This window comes from Rhinoderma darwinii, chromosome 8, assembly GCF_050947455.1.
Source record: "Rhinoderma darwinii isolate aRhiDar2 chromosome 8, aRhiDar2.hap1, whole genome shotgun sequence".
Classification (NCBI taxonomy): Eukaryota; Metazoa; Chordata; class Amphibia; order Anura; family Rhinodermatidae; genus Rhinoderma; species Rhinoderma darwinii.
Genome location: NC_134694.1, coordinates 115,209,579 through 115,227,847, shown reverse-complemented (window position 1 = coordinate 115,227,847; position 18,269 = coordinate 115,209,579). Strand labels below are relative to the sequence as shown.

General features: G+C 45.4%; 1 protein-coding gene across 2 annotated transcripts; it reads left to right on the top strand.

Moving 5' to 3' along the window:
* Positions 1–436: 436 nt before the first annotated feature.
* On the top strand, positions 437–17,989 carry RXRB (retinoid X receptor beta). 2 transcript variants are annotated; one of them, XM_075836493.1, is made up of 11 exons: positions 437–686; positions 1,972–2,207; positions 7,532–7,685; positions 8,484–8,663; positions 9,442–9,513; positions 11,641–11,792; positions 12,028–12,157; positions 13,884–14,016; positions 14,997–15,088; positions 15,552–15,657; positions 16,564–17,989. In XM_075836493.1, the coding sequence occupies exons 1-11, from the start codon at positions 671–673 to the stop codon at positions 16,709–16,711; spliced, it is 1,419 nt and encodes a 472-aa protein (XP_075692608.1). In that variant the 5' UTR covers positions 437–670; the 3' UTR covers positions 16,712–17,989. The 2 variants fall into 2 exon arrangements, with proteins under 2 accessions (XP_075692608.1, XP_075692609.1); XM_075836494.1 differs by lacking the exon at positions 9,442–9,513 and having other exon boundaries at positions 438–686.
* The last annotated feature ends 280 nt before the right edge of the window (positions 17,990–18,269 follow it).

The window sequence follows — 18,269 nt, the reverse complement described above, 5'->3', positions numbered from 1 at the left end:
GCAGCTATTGATTCTAGGTCCGCACAGCGCCGCCTATAGGCCCCGCCCCGTTAGACACAAGGATCACATGACGCAGTTTTATTTTTACCCTGTAACAAAAATATAAATAAGGACATCCATGTAAGGAAACCGGAAGTTCCGCCATCTTTCTCCTCCTATACATATTCAGGCCACCTAATAACTTGCCCACCGCCATCTTGCCACACCCTTTCTCTTGAGGTCACATCAGGTCATTTTGCAACTACACATTCCATCTTGCTACACCCGCCCACCGCAGGCCACAGCGACATCTCACGGTTGTCGACAATCTCCGTTCAGCTCTACATCTGATAATCTCGATTTTCCTTGGTATTGTCGACACAGTTTTGCTAAATGACTAGATGATACGCCCCTTGAAAGGAAGCACCCACCTCATGGTGTACAATGATGGCGGAATTTCCGCTTCCTCACCAGTCTGGGGCCGCGGGGGCCGCTGGGAGAGTTGGTGGCAGCGGGTCCGGTGCGGGGTGACCGCAGGAGACCCCGGAAACTGCGTCACTGGCGGCGGCGCTTCATTAATATGCAGACTGATTAACATAATGTACTGATCGCTGCTCTCCTGTGTGTAGAGGGGAGAGAGAACTGCTCTGTGAGCGGCCGTGAGCACCGAGCTGTGTGCGGCCTGGACGGGATGGGGGACAGTAGGGGTAAGTGTGCGTCCCGGGGCTTCGTTATATCGCGATATACTGTGTGTACTAATCTATACAGTGAGCATCCGAGGTGACCTGGCTGCCTGTCTGCTGGGAGTTGTAGTACTATAAGGGCTCAGAATGCTGAGAGTTGTAGAATTACAGATAGATGGGTCATATGGCATGCTGGGGTTGTAGTACTACAGGTAGACGATAGAGGGAGCCACAGTGCATGCCGGGAGTAGTAGTACTACACATACATAGTAGGTTGCAGTATCTGGGATGTGACGCTGATCTTTGTGTGTATATAATGTATCTAGTATATGTCCAATATATAATTTATGTGATATTACAGCTATAGGCTATTAGTTCATATCCTATTGACATCTCCTAAGTGTTATTTGTGGGGGGAAAAAACTTTTTTATAGAAGTAAAGTATAATGATGTTCAGCTTTCTAAGTATCTGTTCACACCATGTTCACTATGCGCCGGGTGCGCTGGATTGGTCGCCCTATAGACGGCGGATGTCAGAATAGTGTCCCGTGTAGTCTGCTATGATTTCCTATACAGTGGCCACTACAAATAATGTATACCATGCGATATATGTAATGTCTACATGGCAGCCGGTGGGTGATGTTACTGGATGGTCTTCAGAGGCAAACAGGCTTAATATTTGACGCACGTGGCAGGAGATTTCCCCGGTTTATGTGCCAAACGTAGCCCCTAAACTGCATGTGAATAGAACCTAAGATATACTTTGTGTTTTGATTCATCATGAAGATCTCTGCTTGCTGTCAATGATTTGGCAAATTCAAAGGGTGAAAACCTTTATTGACCTAACACTCCTCGCTGTTGGGCTGGGCAATTAAACAAAAACCCCTTAATTGAAATTCAGCGCAATTAACCGACCTCATCGTGCGCGTTTGTTTCTTTGATTTATCTTTTCCCGCTTTCCTCAGGACGCAGATACAGTTGAATCCAATGGTAGAGCAGGGAGCCGCAAGGCCTAGCGTGCAAATAGGGGGGGCGTGGTACGTAAAAAGGGGTGTGGCCTAAATAATCGTTCATTAATCGTAATCGAGGTTACATGTTCAATTACTGGTGGTTTTCATTCAGGTCATAGTCGCTCAGCCCTTCCTCGCAGCAAAGTATTTTTTTCCACTTTTCTATCCAGGTTAGGCAATCCCCTGCTGTTCCTGCCCTCCAGGCTCATATATTTTCTGTGCACTGATACATTGTAACAAACTAGATTTGTGCTGCTGTCTGTAATGTTTGTTTTCTGTTAACTCTTTTCTTTCCACAGTTTGTCAAAGCCCAGACACCTCATCGCTGAGCCCGCCTTTAGGACACCCATTGAGTGACACCCCTTCTCCTAGCGCGCCTTTACACCCTTCCATGATTGGATCTGCGATGACCTCCTCAGTGAACTCTCCTCTCGGAAGTCTTGGCTCCCCTTATCCTGTTATTAACTGTGCTGTGGGCTCCCCTGGAATTCCCGGCACCCCATCTATAGGGTACGGACCTGTCAGCAGCCCCCAGGTTAGTGATGCGCTCCCCAATGTTTGTGTAGACTTTCTATAAAGGGATCCATCTCTGCAGGGAGAGCGATCAGGGGTATGAAAAATGGCTGAGCGTATCTGAGATTTCCATCATTACGTTTATCGTTGATACGACGCCATTTTGGAGAACAAGTACGGAAATTGACTTAAACAGGATGAGTCGGATATAAAACCTCGTATTATATGACTTCACGAATCATAGTGACAAATTCAAGTCGACAATCGTATCGTTTTATCATTGATTGTTTTGTGCATTTACATTGTGCGATTATCACCACCCGCTCGGAAATGTACGGTTTGTAATGATCGTTAAAAGGTGTTAAGGAGACTTTACGTATGTTCACGTTGTGTTTTTTTTTTTTTTTTTTCTATTGTAAAATTATTTCTGTTTTCAAGATCTCTGCTTGCTATCTGTGAAAGTGGACATTCTTGTACTGAGACTCCATGCACATGACCGTAGATTTCGTCCGTAATTGCGAACTGTGATTATAGTCTGTAATTACGGACCCATTCACTTCTATTGTCCATGGACACCTTCCCATATATATTTGCGGGAAGTTGTCCGGGCCGTAGAAAGACTCCGCAAAGGTTAGCACATGTCCTATCTATTGCTCTTTTACCGACCGTGCTCCCATACTTTATATGGGAGCACAGGCCGAAAATGCGGGTGTCTGTCGCCGGCCGTGCCTGTAATCGTGGACCGTGGTTACGGGCACGGAAGTGTGCATTGGGGCCTGAGGCTGTAAACTTGTCCTGATCATGTCCAATAGACACCGGTGAATGGTTTGTTACAGTTTATCAGAACTCCCTCTTATAACGAGCTCTTTACCGATGTCATTTGGACAAGATCAGGATTGGGTTCAGACTTTTGATGTAAACATCCATGTTTGCATTCACTGACAACAAGCAGAGGTCATCAAATTGGTGAGGAATTGATACAAAGTATTTAAGAAAACTGCAGGATTTATCATAACACAATAATCACTTTAACCCTTTCAGGACTAGTCTCCTTTTCGTTTTTATGCTTTTATTTTTTTCCTCCCTGCCTTCAAAAGGTCATAACTATTTTATATTTTTTCGTCGACACAGCCATATGGGGGGCTTAATTTTTACGAGACCAGTTGTACTTTCTAATGGTGCTATTTAATATTATGTGTGATGTACTGAGAAGCTGGAAAAAAATTGAGAATGGGGTGGAATTGGGAAAAAAACAGCAGTTCCTCCATTTTCTTATGGGTTTCGTTTTTTACAGTGTTCACTGTACGGTGAAAGTAACACGTTATCTTCTGCGGATCAGTGCGATCACGGTGATACCAAATTTGTATTGTTTTAGTAGCTTTCAAAAAAAAAAAAAAAAAAAAAGGGGAAAGTTTGAAAAACAATTTTATTTTTTTTTTCTACCTTTTATTTTTTTTAACCTTTTATTTAGCCCCCCCCTAGAGGGCTTTAACCTGTGATCATTAGATCGCTTATGCCATAGACTGCAATATCACAATATTGCAGTCTATGGCAAAATCAGTGCATTGCTATTGAGACCTGCCACCGACAGGTCTCAATAGTAATCGTCGTCTAGCAGGGCTGGGAGCATCCATAAGGCTCCCAGATGCTAGAGGAATACACTGGCTCCCGTGATCTCGCCGTGCGCGAGCCGGTGACTGGCCCTGAAGTGAAGGGGCCGTAAACACCTCAGATGCCGGCGGGCACATCTGACACCAGCATCTGAGGGGTTAAATGCTTGCTGTGATCGCAAGCATTGCTGCTGGGTCCCTGCAGTGCAACACAGGAGAGACCCGGCATCTAAGGCACCTGCTCTGCCTGTGAGCGGGCGCCATATCCAAATACCAATTCACGACGTAGATCTACAGATCTGCGGTTGTGAAAGGGTTAAAGGTTTTTCCCCCAGTATTGGACGTTATGGCATATTATTAGGATGCCACCGCTTATTGGTCGATGGGGAACCGTCTGCCAGGACCCCCCCCAATGATCCTCAGAATTAAGAGACCATAAACCTATCTACACAGTTTCTCCTCGCACATTGGCGCTCGCGTCCATCCGGCGTGCAGGGGGTCTCTGTACTGACACCATTCAGGTAAATTAAACTTTGGGGGCTTGTAGAGCTCCGTGACCAAAAAGCTGAATTTTAAGTTTTTGAGTGGAGTAACCCCTTAACTGCCATTAGGTTGCAATAATAGTGAAATGTTCGGTTTAAGGAGTCGACACCACGAGCGTTTTGTAGGGTGACGGTCGCCATCTATAATAAGGCATTGAGTCCCATAACAGCTGCATGTAGGTGGGGATTTAGGCTCGGACTACACGGCGACTTTGGCCGGAACACAGGTCGTGCGGGGAAAGATGGCTGTGTCGTCCTGCCGACCTCAGACACAAGGAATTAAAACCCGCTGGACTTATTACAAATGTGGTGGTGACCGCGTTCACTTACATTACTGGGATGTACAGAGTGCGACACCGATCTTTCACCGCCAAAGCCGCCGTGTAACGCTGGCCTGATCTGTAACAGTCGACAAAATATCAAGCGAAAACAATGCGGGAGATTTTTATATAGAACGATTTAACGTTAAAAGCTGGCTGTGTTGCCCATAGCAACCGATAGTAGCGCAGATTTCATTTTTCAGGTGCACCGTAAGAAATGAAAGCTGTGATTGGTTGCTATGGGCAACAAATGCAGTTTTTCTGTTACACACATTGGGGCGATTTATAAAACGGTGTAAGTCACGTGACAGCGGCCGTCTGGGGTCAGTATAGATTGTGTGACGGGCTTGTCTATTATATACGTATATACGCTAGAGTCAGACCTCCACAGAACGAGCCGCTGTAGCCGACTCCCTGTGCTTCACTCTTTCAGGGTCTCCTCCTATCTGTGTACTCTGCCATGTTCCGGTGCTCGTCCTATTAACCCCATTATGAAGCCCCCGCCGCCGCCCCTCTAACAATCCTTTACTGATTGGGAAATGTTTCCGATCGCTGCGTATCCTGGAGGATGAATGAGATCCGGTGCAAACAGTAACATGAGAGCCGCATTGTCTCCATTGTGTGCAGCGGCCATGGTGGATTATTGTTTACCTGTTTGGGTGGGGGGAGGGGATGCAGGGTTTTTCGTCTTCTTTTATCAAGGAGGTTACGTTCTCGGACAGCATTATCTGTTCCGTACAGGTCCGAGAGTGACAACTCTGCAGGTCCGTGTGCGGTCATATAATATAAGGGATCTGGCTGGAGATCTCTCACCCCTGGTACATAACCTCTACTGTGCGGAGCCGCCAGTGTCGTGGTCATGATCACATGACGTAATGAGCTCCTGTCCGTCACATATAATTACATTCCTGGAAAGCTCCGATGATAACGGGTGACTTCACGCTCGTGATCTCGGAGGTCACTGACTCCTAGACAATTACTGGGTGGCTTCATGGGAAATTATATTAGATCCGTCTGTAATTGTGCTGCTTTCATGGTGCCCGGGCGGGGGGTGCACTTCAATGGAAACCTCTATATCATGTGCCCAACGTCATGTATGTATTGATGATTTCCTGGCGATCAGTCCTGCCTGAAGGTCGTCTTAAAGGATCTCTAACCGCATTTTGTAGACTTCTCAAATCATGTAATTAAGGACGTTATGAAGATCTAATTAAGAATCTGTACGGGATGTGAACCGTGATGATAAGAGTAGACCAAGAAACAAACTACTGACATGTTCTGTCCACTGCTGAGCCGTAAAGGTAAAACCACTGACAGGTGAAGTGAATAACGTTGATGATCTGGTTACGATGTCGCCTGAACGAGAGGTGGGGCAGCAAGCGAGCAGTCATTTCTTGAAGTTGATGTGTTGGAAGCAGAAAAATGGGAAGTGTAAGAATCTGAGCGACTGACGAGACAAGTTGTGATGTGTAGACGACTGGGTCAGAGTATCTCCAAAACGTCAGGTCTTGTGGGGTGTTCCTGGTATATAGTGGTTCGTACCTACCGAAAGTGACAAAGGAAGGGCAGCCGGTGACCGGCAGCAGGGTCAGGGCACCCAAGGCTCATTGATGCGGATTGAAAGCTAGCCCGTCTGGCCCGATCACACAGAAGAGCTACTGTAGCAGAAATGGCTGAAAAACATACTACTGGCTATGATAGAAACGTGTCAGCGCACGCAGAGCATCGCAGCTTACTGTATATGGGGCTTTGTAGCCACAGACCAGTCGGAAGTCCATGCTGACCCCTGTCCACTGCAGAAACTGGACCGTGGAGCAATAGACGGGGGTGTCCTGATAAATCTTGTTTTTTTTTTTTTGTAACATCATGTGGGTGGCCGAGTGCGTGTGCGTCGCTTAACAAGGGAAGTGATGGCATCGGGAAGCATTATGGGAAAATGACAGTTCTGCTGGGAGAGCTTTTGGTCCTGGCATTCATGTGGATGTGACATGTACCACCTACCTAAACATCGCTGCAGACCAAGGACCCCATTCACGGTAGCGGTATTCCCTAATGGCAGTGCTGTCTTTCAGCAGGATAATGCCCCCGCCACAACGCAAACATTGTTCTGGAATTGTCTGAGGAACATGACAAATAGTTCAAGGTGGGGACTTGGCCTCCATGTCAACACCCCCTGACAGCCGCCAATGTAACCAGATAATATTGTTCACTTCACCTATTAGTGGCTTTTAGGCTGGATTCACACGATGTGGTTAAAATGCGTGGTTTGCCGCGATTCATGTAATAAAAAAGGCATTTTGACTGCCATGTGAACACAGCCTTAGGGCGCTTTACACCTGTGTATGAAAATACGGATGAGCAATACAGATCCTTATTGGTTTACAGTTCCGTTTTTGTTTTTCCGTATTGTATCTGTTCTTGTTCCGTATTTTGTGCTAAAAGTGGATTTATTTTCGCCCCCTAAACCCCCAGTTTTAATATATTGCGACATGTAGTGTGATCTGCGTCCACTTACCTTCTGCTGTATTTCATGGGTAGCCGCTCCAATCTGCCGTTGGCTCGCGTGGTCTTCACTGACTCCCTGACCTGATTTTTACGTCTACTGTAGAAACGGAGGTCGGTGTCTCAATCAAGTCTGAAACTCGTATCGAGACCCTCAATCATTAAAAAAACGGAAGTGTGTATAAAACCATTGCCAACGTTTTTCAATAATAAAATCTGGACGTAATACTATTTAGAAATGCGGAAGTGTGAATGAGCCCTAAATGGGATCGGTGTATAGATTTATATTGAACGGTAGACGTCATTTTGAGTTTGCGCCTCTTAAATTGTTAGATGTGAATACAAAAAATCTCTATATTCCTATCCCTACAGATAAATTCTACAGTCAACCTCTCCGGCCTTCATCCTGTAAACTGCTCAGAAGATGTGAAGCCCCCCCTGGGGATGAGAGTCATGACTGGGCATCCTAATGGAGGAACCTCCAGTGGAAAGCGGCTGTGCGCCATCTGCGGAGACCGCTCCTCTGGTAAGGACGGGTCGGGTTATCGGCGTGCACCTGCCATGTTACTATACGTCGTCCAACCATTTATTTACGTTATTGTCCTGAGAAGTTACAGCGATCCTGGTCACCGGCATCTATTAAATTACAGGGGGGAGAGGGGCTAATTTTGAGTTATTTTGCGCACAAATCTTCTCGGTTATTGTTGCTGCTGTTGTAATCCCGCTGTAGCTCCCGGCACACACTGCCACTCTGCGTCTTTAGAGGTTGCCAGAGACGCTGGGCGTTGCTCATTAACTGCCGGGCTGCAGCCACCCGGGAGGAGGAGGAATGAGCGGTGACGTATAATGTTCTCCTGAGCCCCAGCGATTGCTGCTGGTACACTCTGGAGGGTGTCACTATTTCACTAGACACGAATCTCCATGTTATACAGTAAATTGCAGATTCTTCACTAAAGTTTTAAAATGTTACTGAATTATTGTGCGTTTCCCACGCCGGCAGTGAAGCGCTTCTCACCCAAACCAACAAGCTGCCCGTAAAGCCGGTAAGACCGCGCCGATGCTGCTCAACGCTGGCAAGGACAAGGGGGTACTAATTAAATAGTTGCTTTTCCCACCAAAAAAATAGGATCTGCCTCTGGCTGGGAGTTGTAGTCCCCTAAGGGTTGCAGAACACAGTTGTAGTTGGACGTTTGCATTGAAGTTTTGTTCACCTAGAAATGAATTTGTCACCAGATAGAAGCGCCTGCAGCCATTACTAGGGATTAACCATATTGGTCGCGTTCGCTCGTGGCCGTGGCTTTGCTCACCTGCTTGTGTCTTGCAGGAAAACACTATGGGGTCTACAGCTGCGAGGGCTGCAAGGGCTTCTTCAAACGCACCATCCGCAAGGACCTGACCTACACCTGCAGGGACAGTAAGGACTGTATAGTGGACAAGAGACAGAGGAATCGCTGCCAGTACTGCCGCTACCAGAAGTGTCTGGCCACTGGCATGAAGAGGGAGGGTAAGTGAGCGCTCGCTGCCGGGACGTGCCACCTTCTTATAGGAGACTTACGGGGTGTAACGTTCTTCATCAGTCTTCATTACGTTTCTCTGCATTCTATCATGTAACCCTATAATACATTCTGACACTGGGGCAGATTTACTGATCTTATGGAAGTATAATACGATGTATGATAAATATGGCGCATCTCGCTGGACACTTTTCCTCCTCCTTACAGCATCTATTGGTCGGCTGAGTTTACAAAATTTTGGCAGTCACGTTTTAAACCACATCCCTTTCCCACTGAGCCCCTTGTCGAGCACACGACACCTTGCAGTATTTTTACTGACTGGTGTCCGTGCTGCAAAAATTACAGAACCCGTCCTATTCTTGTCAGTAATTACAGCAAAGACTCTCCCTTAGAAGTATATAGAAGCTTCTGTAAATACGGATGTGCATCTATACTGTCCGTATTTATGGAAGCATTGCTGGGCAACATTCTGATGACATCATATGCATCCTCCCTTTTCTTCTTTTTTTTTTTTTTCTTTATATTTTTTTTTATTTACGGACAGTATTTCGGGATAGATTAGAATACGGTCGTGTGCATGGGGTGTTAATAAAAGTGGCGCGCAGCATGTACGGCAGAATTCTGGCGCATTTTAATAGTAAATCTGCCCTAATGTCTTTTTCAATGTCTCTTCTTTCCATTTCTTATATAATACCTGTATAAACTGCGCCGTCAATAACCAGGCACTACATACCTGTGGCTACGTTGTCTTGTTTTCTTTTTCTATAGGAGCTTTGCATTGTGTTTGTGTGGCTGCAAGAAAAAAAATAAATGGCTGTCCCTGCTTTGGGCAGAATTGTGGTTAGTATTTCTATTAGGCTCTGTTCACACTCGTGTCACACTAACTTTTTTTTTTTTTTGTGCGTTGATACGAAGGTTAACAGACGTCTTCCATTAGGATCCGTTACCTTTACCGGTAATAACAACAAAACTGAGTATTTTTTCCTTTTAAACCAAATTGAATGAGTAAAAAGATTCGCTTTCCCTAGCTGCCTAAAATGATTTCCAGAAGTAGCGGATGTTGACTGATCTTTGCCATCAGAGCAAACATTGGAAAAAATTTACTAAGGAAAATGCACCACAATGTTGTAGTACCCGGCGTGTTTCTAATGTATTTTGTATTCGACATTTTTACGCCTAAGGCCTCATGCACACGTCCGTAGTGTTTTTCTGGTCCGCAAATTCCAGGACCGTGTTCCGTGAAATGTCCTCCGCAGTTCATCCGTATGTAATCCGCAAAATGCGGATGAAAAAAAAAAAGCCTAGGTAAAACAGGATGACGACAGAACTCATTCCCGGTCGTCGCCTAGCAACATTTCCGCAAATCCGCCAACTGCGGATGACACACGGAGGTGTATCCGCAATTCCCACGGGCCCATTGACTTCTATGGGCATGTCCGCATCGAATTTGCGGCCCGTAATAAGACATGTCCTGAGTTTCTGCGGCACGGATTTGCGGACATGCGGGGACCCGTGAAAACACGGATAGTGTGTATGGACCCATAGAAATGAATGGGTCCGCAATTCTCCCGTGGATTTGCGGGGGAATTGCGGACGCAAAAACACGGTCGTGTGCATGAGGCCTAACTCCTCAGTTTTAAAAGAGTTTACAAAAAGGGTCTTGGCTGAAAATAGTCATAAAGTGCGTTACACTTAGGCCAGGATCACACACGCAGTTTTGGTGCAGTTTTTGGCTCCGTTATTTTAGCCAAACACAGGAGTGGACCCAAAAGAAAGTAGGTGCACCCGTCTTTTCTTTATACCTTTCCTTCCTTTTGGTTTAAAAACTGCATCAAAACCGTGTGCGAGATCCTGGCCTTAGAGGCTCAATACCCATCCTAAATATGTCCAACTAACACAGGTGCAGGGCTTGTTACAATGTGTCAGTACTCCTTTTTTTTTTTTATTTTTTTTTTTTAAATGAGCCATGTGAGCAATACATGACCAAGACAGGTTTTCAGCCTCTAAATGTAAACAATGATGCTTGCTGTCAGTGAATGGAAACTGATCTTGAAAAGTGTAGTAATTATATGAGAAAGTTGCAAAATGTTTCGTTACACAGCGATTTAAACGTTGTTTGCATAAAACCAGGAAAATTTCAAAATCAGTGGTAAGATGCATCTCCTGGGTAGTGGATTTATATATTATCAGAACAGAGTGACTACTAGACACTACACCTGGATGTAGCCTTCCAATTGTGGTCTTCCAGCTGTATTTGTATGCCCTGATGTCACGCGGGCACAGAAGCTGTGTTGGTGCGATTAACCTAAGTGCCCGGTAGTGGTTGACCGCCGCATTCCCACCGTCAGCCGATCCGGGCCATTTAAAAACAATACAGATCGGCATCTAAGGGGTATAATCAAATTTTTTAACATGAAAGGCTAGGCCTAAGTATGCCCCCCCCCCCCCCCCCATGGCTGTCCTAGGGTACCAGAGAACTTCTCAAACAGATTCCTGTAAAGGCAGTAATATATTGGGCAGATGCAGATATTGCAATACAAATGCCGTGTTTTTTGTTTTGTTTTATGTGTGTTTACGTTTTTCAATAAAAATTTACAGTGATAAAATGAAAGATAAAATGTAAGCGTGATACCGCACGGCGTGGTAGTGTTTTTTGGTATATATATATATATATATATATATATATATATATAATATGGTGTGGCAAACCACAACAGAACCACTGTATAGACTCCCCGGCAGGACTAAAAAAATGTCAATTCAAATATTAAACACAACGTAAAAAATAGAATACGTTTTTTTTTTTTTTTTCATTTTTATTAAACCAATGTCGCCAACCATGAAACGTTCTATATACGTATTTGCTATTCCTGTAACTTTATCAGCCCGTAAGCGAATATACAATTATTGGTGAACAATGGCAGATGTTGCTCTTCAGGATATTACCCTTCTTCTTGTACCCCTCAGCGGTTCAGGAGGAGCGTCAGCGAGGCCGAGAACGTGAAGGAGAGGCGGAGTTTAGTGGGGCAATAAACGAGGATATGCCGGTGGAGAAAATCTTAGAGGCTGAACTGGCAGTGGAACAGAAGAGTGATCAGAGCCTCGAAGGGGGTGGATCTGTGAGTACTGTGTGTGTGTGTGCACGTGCGTGTGTTCCAACCGTACAGAGTATCTGATGATCCGGCGCCGCTCTGCTCCCATTCATGAATAGAAGGATTTTTTTCTTGCTGAACATGATAAGAAAATATAGAAAAATGTCCATGAGAGGCTGGAACGGTCAACGTTACGGCCTTAGATCTTTGACCTGTAATTGTCACCGTGGATCTTGTACTTACCTCCTGTCTCTGTCCTCAGCCTAGTGATCCGGTGACAAACATCTGTCAAGCTGCTGATAAACAACTTTTCACTCTTGTTGAATGGGCCAAGAGGATTCCGCACTTCTCTGAGTTGCTATTGGACGATCAGGTTATACTGCTTAGAGCTGGTAAGAGCCATTTTATATCTATGGTTAGAATTTGTAAGACGGCCGTAGACTTAAAGGGATTCTCCCCTCAAAACCACTTATCAGCTGTCCACAGGGCAGGTGACCAGAATTTGATCGCTGGAACCCCCATCGATCCCGTGAAAGGGGTCCTGAATCCCTTGTATGAATGGTGCGGTAGGACAAGGATGCGCTGCCGCTCCAGTCACTATCCCCAGGATCTCTGGCAGTCCCATAGAGAATGAATGCCGATACTTCTGTTGTATAGAATGGGGTTGCCGACAAAAATCATGTTAACAGACATCGACCATCAGAAAAGTCTTGATGGAACGGTTGTCTCGGGGATGTGGTACTTAACCCTTTCATGACCAAGGGTCATTGATGCCCCTGTGTCCAAGGTCAAATTTTCCATTTCTGACATGCACTTCTTTAAACGATAATATCTTTGCAACCACTTTCAATATCACAACTATACGAAAGGCTTTAATTTACTAGATTAGTTTAATTTAATTTTTATTATAAGCAGACAAAACACTTTTTTGTTTTTTTGTATATTTCTATTATATCTGTCTAGATCTATATATATCTGCTGTACAGCTCTGTCACAATTACTCCTCTTCTCTCTCCGGCAGCCTGGATCGCTGTGAGCGGGGAGTGACGAGGGCTATAAGACTATTCACACGACGTGAATAAAAACGGGCAGTTAACGGGTCAACTGTCAGATTTTCATGGCTGTTTTGCATCAGTGTCTCAAAACTTGAATCTATTTCCCGGCCGTCTGACCTTTTTTAACCGCCATTTGCGATCTGTTTTTCATGAACGTAAAAAAATTGAATGAATTTTACCACTGCAGATAGTGCCACACTGCCCATGTAGATGGCACCCCCTTCCTGTAGATGGCACCACTGTAGCTCCCTGTAGGAGTGGAATCCCTACGGCCAGGGATTCTGCTCATAGGGGGGAGTCTCTGATGTCTCTGTCCATATATAACCAGTGATGTCAGGGGCTAACTGTAAAAGTGGAATCCCCCTCCCAGAGCATCGGCAGCACTCTGGCCGGGGGTTCCGCTCCAGGAGTAGCCCCTGATGTCACTGTCCATATACATCGATCTGACCTGGGATTCCGCTCCTAGAGGGTGCTTAAGTGTCACGATCTACAGGGGGATGGAAAAAGTTGTGGGGCTCCCCCTAGGAGCGGAGTCCCCAACGAGCACTTTCTCGGTTGATTCTGCTCCTAGAGGGAGCTTAGATGGTGCTATCTACAGGGGGTTGTGTGTGGCGCGATCTACAGGGCGGGGTGTGTTCCAAGGCTCTCAAAGTCTTGGCGGACATGAGTGCGACGCTGCTTACACTGAAGCAGCACTGCATTCATTAAACCCCGTTCCAGACTGCCAACTTTATATATGTGACGACTGCACGTGGCATCGGCAGTTGGAATGTATATAGGTGTATGGCAGTAGTCAAGGGGTTAAGAACGGACTTTATATCGATTTCGCCACTACTTATTCATGCAATTAATAGAGATGAATAAATTCAGATTCATCTCAATGGGCAAAATGCTAATACCGAGGTTTATGTAGAGGCGGCTGTCCCGGAGATCCAGTCATGAAAGCGTTGCATAGCATAGTAGTACAGCAGAATAATATGTGCTCCGATACTTGGGTAAAGTTTTAATAAAGGCCCCAAAATGAACGTTCCTCTTCTGACCCTCCTTCCGTGTCTCTCCTTAGGATGGAATGAACTCCTCATAGCGTCTTTCTCCCACCGCTCCATTTCTGTGAAAGACGGCATCTTGCTGGCCACGGGACTGCACGTCCACCGTAACAGTGCGCACAGCGCTGGGGTGGGGGCCATCTTTGACAGGTAAGGGGGAACGTTTTGCAGTTCATTATTTAAAGGGAATGTGTTGCCAGCAAAACATGTATTTTTTTTTTAGTTAAACAGTTAGTGTATAGGTGATTAAACATTGTTCAAATTTTTTTTATTTTTTTCACGAGTCAGGAAATATTATAAATTAGATTCTAATTTATAATATTTCCCATTGCTGGTCACTAGATGGAGCTACTCCCAAAATTGCAGCATTGCATGTGGTAAAGCAACCACATTGCTTTATGCTGCAAAATTGGGAAAAAAGCACTCGCTCTAGTGAGCTCTGAGAATCCCCCCCTCCTTTATCCTGGCTAGTGCCGGGATAAACGAGGGGATTGAACGGTCTAACCTCCTACACTGTGTGTCGCCATTTTTTGAGCTAACGCACAGTGTAGAATTTTAACATACAGTAGTAAACACACACAAACCCGAACATACATATAAATCTCTTACCTGCTCCTGCTGCCGCGGCTCCCTCCGGCCCGTCCGCTCCGTCTGCTGCCGCTGGTCCAAGTGCATAAGTCCGGAAGCCGCGACCGGAAGTAGTAATCTTACTGCCCGGCCGCGACTTCCGGTCCACAGGAAAATGGCGCCGGACGGCGCGCATTTCAAATTGGACTGTGTGGGAGCGGCGCATGCGCAGTTCCCACACAGACGGCGTACACAGTAGTGGATGGGACGGGCCCCGTTCGCAGTCCCTATGGGACTGTGGCTGCCGTATTCCATGTCTGTATGTGTCGTTAATCGACACATACAGAAATGGAAAAAAAAATGGCAGCCCCCGTAGGGAAGAAAAAGTGAAAAAATAGAAAAAAGTAACACACAAACACACAAATAAATACAAACGTTTTTAATAAAACACTAACATAAAACTGACATGAAAAAAAAAATTTGGGTGACACTGTTCCTTTAAAGGAAAAATTCTAACCTGTAATGACCGATACGAGCAGCTGATACACGTCTATTTTTTGCAGAGTTCTTACTGAACTTGTCTCTAAGATGAGAGACATGCGCATGGATAAGACTGAACTAGGCTGTCTGCGAGCAATTATACTGTTTAACCCAGGTAAAGTGTCTTACTAGTGTAATCATTACTTTATGTAGTCCTGCCACTTGGTTCCAGAAAAGAGTGCGCTGATGGTGTAAACCTTGTCACAGACTGCGAGTTCAGCTTTGTTATGGAGGAACTCTGACTGCCCCAGAACCGAAGAATCAGCGATAGTACTGGCAGCTGAAGAGTTAAATCACTTTGATCCACGCCACCTGCATGGGGTTCTCTATCCTCCATCCATTTAGGAACGATCTGTATGAAAGTGTCCATTCCGTCCTGTGATAATTGGCGTTTTAGGATCGGTGATGAAAGTTCCCAAAGCATTCAATGTACAGATAAAGTTCCAGATACATGGGCGCTCCATGCCCCCAGATCGCTGATTATTACTGATGCTTCTGGTATAGAAAGACCTCATTGGGGCTGAACATATCCTTGTATTATCTCTATTTATCTCCTACGTTTTCCTGCTTTTGTTTAGATGCCAAAGGACTGTCCAACCCCGGAGATGTGGAGGTTCTCAGAGAGAAGGTCTACGCATCGTTGGAATCTTACTGCAAGCAGAAGTATCCAGACCAGCAGGGAAGGTGAGGGCCTGAAGTATAGAAGGAGGACTGACGGCATTAGCTGCAGACTAGATCTAACGTGCTGCGTATTGTGACTAGTGTCCGTTGTGAGAACTTGTGGGGTAACATGAAGCCCCTCTTAAATGTTCAAATGGTAATTATCTAACATGTAGTGACTACGGAAAATGTTCTTAAGGCTTTGTTCACATCTGCGTCAGAGTCCCGTACTGACGTTCCGTCGGAGCTTCCCGTCGGAACGGGACCCTGACTGAAACTAACGGAAACCATCGGTTCCGTTTCCATCTGCATCGGGATTGCGAGCTTTAGGTCCCATCTGAGCTTTTTGATTTCAATGGTGATGGATCCAATGCAAATGGTTTCAGTTTTCATCGTTGTGTAAGGGTTCCGCCGTCTTGACAGAATCAATACCGCAGTCGACTGCGCTATTCATTACGTCAAAACGACGGAACCCTTACACAATGGAGACCAAAGGAAACCGTTGGCACCGGATCCGTCACCATTGGAACGGAAACCTATGGTTTCAGTTTGTGTCGGTCAGGACTCTGTTTCGACTGAAAGCTCAGATGGAATGGAGACCTGACGCAGATGTGAACGAAGCCTTACCAGGAACTATTTTAGAAGGGCTCACGATCGGTGAAATGTCACTGCAGACTATTCATGACACGGCTGTGCAGCAGGAAGAATCCTTACAGTAAGTATTAGCAATGTGTGTAATGTGCAGGGTATAGACCGTCACCCACAGGGTGTTTCAGGGTGAGCAGTAGGAGTGAGTTCTGTGCATTCATTTCTGCAGCCAGTAGATTTTCATAAATCCTTGTATTGAGTTGACTCCATAGGTGGCGCTATTATTTATGATGTCTTGTACGACTTTTCCCTCAACCAAATCTCTTCTGCATTTCACCCAAGGTTTGCAAAACTGCTCCTCCGTCTCCCTGCCCTTCGTTCCATCGGACTCAAGTGTCTCGAACACCTCTTCTTTTTCAAACTCATTGGAGACACTCCAATCGACACCTTCTTGATGGAGATGCTCGAGGCGCCCCACCAGCTTTCCTGAGAGACTGACTGTAGCTACAACCTGCTGCTCCATCCCAAGAGACGGCTGTTATACAGACTCTAACAGATTGCTTCCAACTGGTGATGTTAAAGGCACCTCAAAAGCTATCACGAGAGATTTGCCTGAACTGGTCAGACTGCTGCTTCCCCTCCGGTGACAGTCCTTGGTATTCTCTCTAATAGACCGCGTCCAATTCAGAAGGGTTGGATTAAATGCAACTAATTTGTAGGGAGCGCTAATGAATTCCCCGAAATAGACTTTACCTTCCAGGTTACCCTTAGAGGTACAGGTACCTCCAGAAAGTGATCTCCAACCTAATGACTGCTGCTGAGAGGCTTCCACTAATGAAGAAATGAGTTCCGGGATTTTTTCCTCTCTCATTGAGACACTCCTATGCAATATTCTTGATTTTATGCTCCTGATTTGATAACTATGCTAAGAACGGGTGTCTCCGAAGTGATGGACCCCCCTCCCCCCCCCCCACACCCCCAAAGTTGTGATGTTTCTGCAAAGACGACCGCATGTTGCTGAACAGAAAGGGCTCTTCTGAGAGATGTGAACTCTATGAAGGAGACCAATGCCAAGTCGCTGCCATCTTTGTTCCTCATGAATTGCGCTTGGAAGGGACTGGCTAAATGAGGAACGGACTATTGAAGTTTGGAATTGATGACGGGAGTTGGTGGGATTTCTGGGGTTCAGAGGATGATTTGTAAGGACCGTCATACCCTCTTCGTGTTGCTGATTTTTAGACGCCCGATCTGATTACTGCACTTGTTGGGGTAGATGGGTGACGGCTTTGGTTCACTCTGGGGTGAAGGGGACCTCCTATATTATTGTTTCTTGGTATCATTCAATTAACTTTTTTGGGGTGGGGTATTAGTGACTGCTCTGCTTTTTCTTGGGGGTGCCTGTAGGAAAACATGAGGGCCTCTGTACCTCCATGTTTTCCTGATTAAGAGATCCATGAATTCTGACTGCCCTGCTTGGTTAAACTAGTTCTTTTACGATCAATACGTTTATTTGGAAGGAATATTATTATATTGCACATGATTTTAAGACTTTGTTTAAAAAAGTGATTGAGAAAAATCCATCTCTAGAATAATCCAAATTTTGTTTTTATGTATCCAGTTTGGTTAAAAGGTGGGATTTGGGATTTTTATTTTTCTTGCCCTTCTTTTCTTCTCTCTAATAACCTGGACCGGATAAATTGGGGCGAGTCGTGAGTCGGCACCACGCGGTGGTTGTTGGTGCGCGGTTTTAAGGTGTGACATGTACCCCCCCCCCCTCCCTTTTTCTATTTCTTTCAATAACTTTTTGCTGCTAGACCACGCCCGTCAATATTACGCTCTTCTCCCCAAATTCCTCTAATCTCCTTTTTTTAATTTTTCTTTATCAATTTTAATCCCCTGAAATTTGCCTATTGTGTCTGTTAATCTCACTCGCTCTAATATTTCTGGTAACAAAGTTGTGTCGTTGTCTTAAACCAGTCCTGCTGTTGCCTGCAGCTACAGAGAAATGTTACACACAAACCCACCCTCACTTTGTTATATACACTTTC